Source organism: Brassica oleracea, chromosome C3, assembly GCF_000695525.1.
Source record: "Brassica oleracea var. oleracea cultivar TO1000 chromosome C3, BOL, whole genome shotgun sequence".
Lineage (NCBI taxonomy): Eukaryota > Viridiplantae > Streptophyta > Magnoliopsida > Brassicales > Brassicaceae > Brassica > Brassica oleracea.
The window spans coordinates 32,279,293-32,284,579 of NC_027750.1; the positions used below are offsets into that span (position 1 = coordinate 32,279,293).

Consider the following 5,287-nt stretch of genomic DNA (forward strand, 5'->3'; position numbering starts at 1 on the left):
TCAGTAATGTCCAAATCAGGGGGAGTAATGTGTGTTGTACTCTTTTTCCTTCACCATGGTTTTGTCCCAATTGAGTTTTCTGGTAAGGTTTTAATGAGGCAACATTAAAGCACATTTCAAGTTCTAAATGGTTATGGCATCCAAGGAGGAGTGTTATGAACCAGATTGTGGATGACTCATAACCAAGAGATTATGATTTGTAATCTTTACATTTATCTATGACGGTGTAATCTTATATATAAAGAACCTCTAAGTTACGAATAAAGATGTATTTTTCTATTACTTTCACAACATTATCTCTCTTTTCTCAATTTCTTGTCCATTTCTCACCACCATCAATGTATAGAAATGCATAGATGTATAAATATAGATATGTCAAAATATTTAATATAATCAAATCGTGAATTATAAATCTACTTGACATTTGTTTACTGGATTAGATATGAACCTTTGTGTAGATAAATACAAAAAAGTATCACAAATGAAACATATTTTAAAAGTACCGAGGATCAAACTCCTTGTTTTAGCTAGCAAAATCATTCGGTTTACAGAGTACAATGTACACATATTACAAGTTAGCGATTTTCTTGAAAGAAATGTGACTTGCGTTGCAAAACAACATATGTTCGTACTGTGTCGAGGAATGTACACGTTTATTGGCAACAGTAAGGCACACTCATTCCACTAGTACTAAAAAGAGGACATGAACGAGTTCATTTCATTGGCAATAGTGATATGATTGGTCATTGCATTTTTCCAAATGATCCGACCGCGTATCAGTCTGTTTGTCATAATCTGAGCCTAACATGTCATTTCGATTGTCTACAACATCACATGGCATGGCATTGCATACAAAGAGATCTCACTAGAGTATTTAAGCACCAACGGTGACACACGATCCCTTTGAGCTGATTAACACACAAGAGAGCTTCGATCTAAGAGCCTCAAACTCGTCGTTTTCTCTCTCATCATTTGTCAACCAAATCGCTAAACAACGGTCCATCAACTCCCCACCGCAGGACCAAGACGAGCTTCCTTTCAGAATCCTCGCCCTATCGAACCTCAAGATATTGGAGAGGTTTGAATCAGATGGTTGTTCAAGGAATGTCCTCATGGTTGCTTTAATGGCCTCACACCATATAGGACGCCCAAGGTTCAAAAAATCCTGCAACGCCTTCACAGGAAGGTTTACACTCCCTAGTTCTGATTCGTTGCGTCCGCCTTTACCATGATAATCTGATCCTCCTAGCTTCAGTAGACTGTACGTATCCGCCAGCTCGCTAAACACTGTTCAATAACCATGAAACTTCAGTGTAAATAGATAGATAGATAAAATAGAGACGGAGAGAGAGAAAGAAAGATACCTTCTAGCTTTCCGTCACTCCTATAAACCTCGACTCCATGAAGTCCAGCATCTTTCAACCTCCGAATCACACTGACGTGGTCCTTCAACGCCCACGGATGTGCAAGAACAGCTACACCACCAGTTTTGCATATAAGTTTCACTGCTTCCTCGGACTTAGGCTCGCTCCCTCTGCGAAAATAGTTGTCCGTGAGTAAACTTCATTACTCAATCCACCAAAAATAACTTGTTACACCTGAATACGGGTATAAAGGATTGTAAAGTTATTCGTTCACATAATAATATACAAAACCCTAAAAACGGGTATTTGCCTCAATACGATTTCACTCTTAAGTTCTTGGGCTTACTTTGAGTTGATTCACGTTTGTTCACAACACAACTACACTAAAAAGGATAAATGTAGTGCGGAAAACAAGATTCTAGACCAGTCTAGCATGCCTAAACTCCCTTCAAACATGTTAGATCCCTAGATAACAGACCCAAACATAGCTGATGAACATTATTATTCAACACAGCTACAAACTATCTACCGTAAGTACAATCATGAGCCAAACCAACACGAGGCTTCTCAAAAACAATCAAATGCGCAAGGACTCATTATTAATCAGGTCAAACATAGGGAAGAAGCAGAACCACGTACGTGGCATAAGCAGGTCCATCATCATGTAGATATTTAGTGAAGGCCTGTCTTAAATTCTCCACGTATCCAGCTTCAAGAAGGGCTCGAGCAACGTGCATCCTACCGGGGGCAACATCCTCGCCAGCAATCCTGGTGACGTGTTCCCATTTGAGAGGTATCTTAAGTTTATTCAGTTTCGACACCATTTCTCTCCCACGGACAAACCGCCCGTCCCTTATCTTCGCCAAGAAGTTTTCCAATTCATCGTACATCGCCGGACCGGAAGCGCCATAGTACGCGAGTATATGCACCGGTTCTTCGGAACCGGACTCTCTGGAAGAGAACAATGTGCTGATCTCGATACCGGGGATGATCTTGATGCCGAATCTACGCCCTGCTTCTACTGCTTCTGGAATACCAGCCATTGTGTCGTGATCCGTTAGAGAAAGAACCTTCACCTGCATTGTTCACATTCATAAGCAAATCAGATCATTGCTTAGGGCCCACGATAGGCCCGGGATACTCCAGGTTAATCAGAAAAATAAAATAAAAAACTGTAAGATGTGAAACTAACCCCATTGGTATGAGCCCTTTGGACGAGCTTCGAAGGAGAAAGAAACCCATCGCTGCGATTTGAATGAGAGTGAAGCTCGAAGACCAGTTTCTCTCCACATCTCAGAGAAGCGTTATTGATTGTGACGGCGAAGTCATCGGGAGGAGAGGAGAGAGGTGGAGAAGGAGAAGAGCCTACGAAGAGCCAATCGGTGACCGACTTTATAGCCTCTGATTGGTCAGAGTTCATCTTCTTCTTGCTACCGCCACGATTCGCCTTCTTCTTGTTTCTCTTCTTCTCCATGCTTGGATTTTGGAACCGCCGTGAGTTCGACCGTCAGAGAAAAACTAGAAAAGAAAACCATGTTAAAGCGCAATTGTTAAAAAAATAAAGAAAAAAGACAGTCGCATCAGACCGGCCGGTACGACCGGACCGCAATCCATTTTGTTTTGGTAAAATGATTAAATTTAATTTTTGACAAAAGTTACAGTGGTAACTAATGTAAAACGCAAATCTCACAACACGAAGAGACTCAAAGGATTGGTGACGAAATTTAGACACTCCCACCTTCGGTTCTTACTTCTTAAGAAGAAGAACACAACCGAAGCACCAGACCGACATAATTTTCTGGATCTCAACCACTTTGGAGAAGGTAAATCCCTCTTTTTTCCGACATTATTTTGAATAGATTGATTTTGGGTTATATATATATATGGAAAGTGCGAAAGAAATTACTGGATCTGGAGATGTACTGAGAGATCTCTGGAAACTATTTGTTTCTTCATTTTCTTGGAAATTTTTTTATTAAATTGGTTCGTAATTTTATACTGTCTGATGTTACTCGATTGTGGGAATTTAAGAGTTTTAGTGGAACTGATGTTATGTTTGGGATGGATAAGGCGAAGATCTATGTTTTCTCAGTCTGTTGGGTAGTTAAAGTTGTGAAGACACCTATCTACGAAATATAGCTTCTGCCATGTCTAAGTTGGGCTCAAGTTTATATAATGTTTTAACAATGTCTGCCGTTGTTTTTGATGATATAATCTTGAATTGATAGAGCTTTTGTGTTTCTGATCTTTTCAGGATTTAAGTAAAAGTCCATCCATGCTTGTGATAACATAAAAAAAATCGAAGTTTGTGGTGTATATTTTAGAACAAGGAGATGATGCGGTTCAAAGAGGTATCCATATCTCCTTTTGTCCCTGAGCTCAGTTTTGCTTCTTCACTATTTTATCTCTTACTTTCTTGATATACTTTGTGTTTCTACATGAATCAGGAGAAAGAAGCCAAGAAAGAAGCTTTCAGGAAGTATTTAGAGTCCAGTGGAGTTCTTGATTCTCTCACCAAAGGTATTGTTTCTTTTTCTATCTTACACCATCACTTAACCTACTGCGACAGTTTCTCTATCATATAGTTTGATTGGTCTCTGACATAATATTTTGATTTATACTCTATGTTCTGGAACACAATGCGGATTGTAGTTCTGGTTGCTTTGTATGAGCAGAATGACAAGCCTTCCTCTGCTTTAGAGTAAGTTCCTGGACATTTACTTTGTTTCTAACCGGTATATATGATTCATAATCCCTTAGTATATTATCCTTATTTGGTTTTGCTTTCAGATTCATCCAGCAAAAGCTAGGAGGTCCTTCAGTGTCTGATTACGAGAAGCTTCAAGCTGAGAAGTCTGATCTTCAAATAAAGTACAACGAGCTTTTTGCTAAACATCAAGAAACGTTGAGAGAGGTGTCACTTCCTAACTTGAATTTAAAAGTTCATCGCTAAACCATCTATAGTTGATTAGCACATGATTCCATTCTTATGTAGTTCCTTATTGTGGCTTTACAATAGCTTTCTTCACCATCCATAATCATATTACATATCGAGTCACCCGTGATACACTGAAACTATTTGGCGCATTTTGTTTGTGGTTAATGTTGCAGTTAGAAGGAGTGAAGAGCTTGCATTCCCGAAACTCTTCGAAGGATGACGATGAGAGAGACGTCATTGAAGACGAACACACGGCCCTTGTAGCTCCTCCTCGCCACTAAATTGTTCGTTATTGTATATGTAATTCTCATTGCGACATTTTCAATCTCCGTTACTGTTAGCATTTTGAGTGTCATTTTGTTTGCCTATACGCATCTAAGACAGGAAAATAAATCGCTGATTTAAGCTGACTTGTTGATTGTTCCACTGAATAATACCCACTAGGGGTGGACAAAAAAACCGAACCGAAGCAACCAAACCGAAACCGATTCAAACCGAACCAAAGTCTATTTCAAACTATTCGGTTGAAGATTTTTCCAACCCGAACCGAGAAATAAATGTGTTTTTATAATTATATATATAAAAAATATTAATAATACCAATATACTTAGATTCTAATACTAAACCAAATATTTTTCTTTTTTTATTTATTAACATATATTCTTCTAATCTAATATGTAATCATCAAAATATTTGATTTAAAATATTTCATTCATTGCAGGCTTTTTAATTTTAATGATATAAAAGACATTACTAATGATATTGTTTATTTTACTTTCTTAACTTTCATTTGTTTTAATTCTTATATATTTTTTTTGTGACTTCTTAAAAGTTTTTCTTTCAGTTTTATATTGAATTTAGTTCACATAAACTATAGTTTATGTTTACATAATTTATGTTGTAAAACATAATTTCTCTTAGAAAAATTAAACGAAGATGAATCTAAGTAAAACGATCCAAAAAAAAAACCGAACCGAATACAAAC

At 37.7% G+C, this 5,287-nt stretch overlaps 2 protein-coding genes across 2 annotated transcripts; one reads left to right on the plus strand and one right to left on the minus strand.

Moving 5' to 3' along the window:
• Positions 1 to 716: 716 nt before the first annotated feature.
• Positions 717 to 2,779, minus strand: LOC106328944 (PHP domain-containing protein HI_1400; the record flags this gene model as incomplete). Its single annotated transcript, XM_013767491.1, is given in 4 exon segments — positions 717 to 1,287; positions 1,365 to 1,534; positions 2,004 to 2,440; positions 2,557 to 2,779. Coding segments are annotated over 4 exon segments (1,243 nt in total), but the record flags the coding sequence as incomplete, so codon positions are not given.
• Positions 2,780 to 3,031: 252 nt separating this feature from the next.
• LOC106332280 (C-Myc-binding protein homolog) lies at positions 3,032 to 4,714 on the plus strand. Its single transcript, XM_013770755.1, has 6 exons — positions 3,032 to 3,187; positions 3,619 to 3,715; positions 3,812 to 3,884; positions 4,017 to 4,065; positions 4,155 to 4,278; positions 4,476 to 4,714. The coding sequence occupies exons 2-6, from the start codon at positions 3,698 to 3,700 to the stop codon at positions 4,581 to 4,583; spliced, it is 372 nt and encodes a 123-aa protein (XP_013626209.1). The 5' UTR covers positions 3,032 to 3,187; positions 3,619 to 3,697; the 3' UTR covers positions 4,584 to 4,714.
• Positions 4,715 to 5,287: the final 573 nt, after the last annotated feature.

Bases quoted from the DNA above. Each gene is read 5' to 3' on its own strand.
- LOC106332280 (XM_013770755.1), top strand. The intron at 3,885-4,016 runs GTATTGTTTCTT...TGCGGATTGTAG, and splicing joins TCTTGATTCTCTCACCAAAG to TTCTGGTTGCTTTGTATGAG. The intron at 4,066-4,154 runs GTAAGTTCCTGG...TTTTGCTTTCAG, and splicing joins AAGCCTTCCTCTGCTTTAGA to ATTCATCCAGCAAAAGCTAG.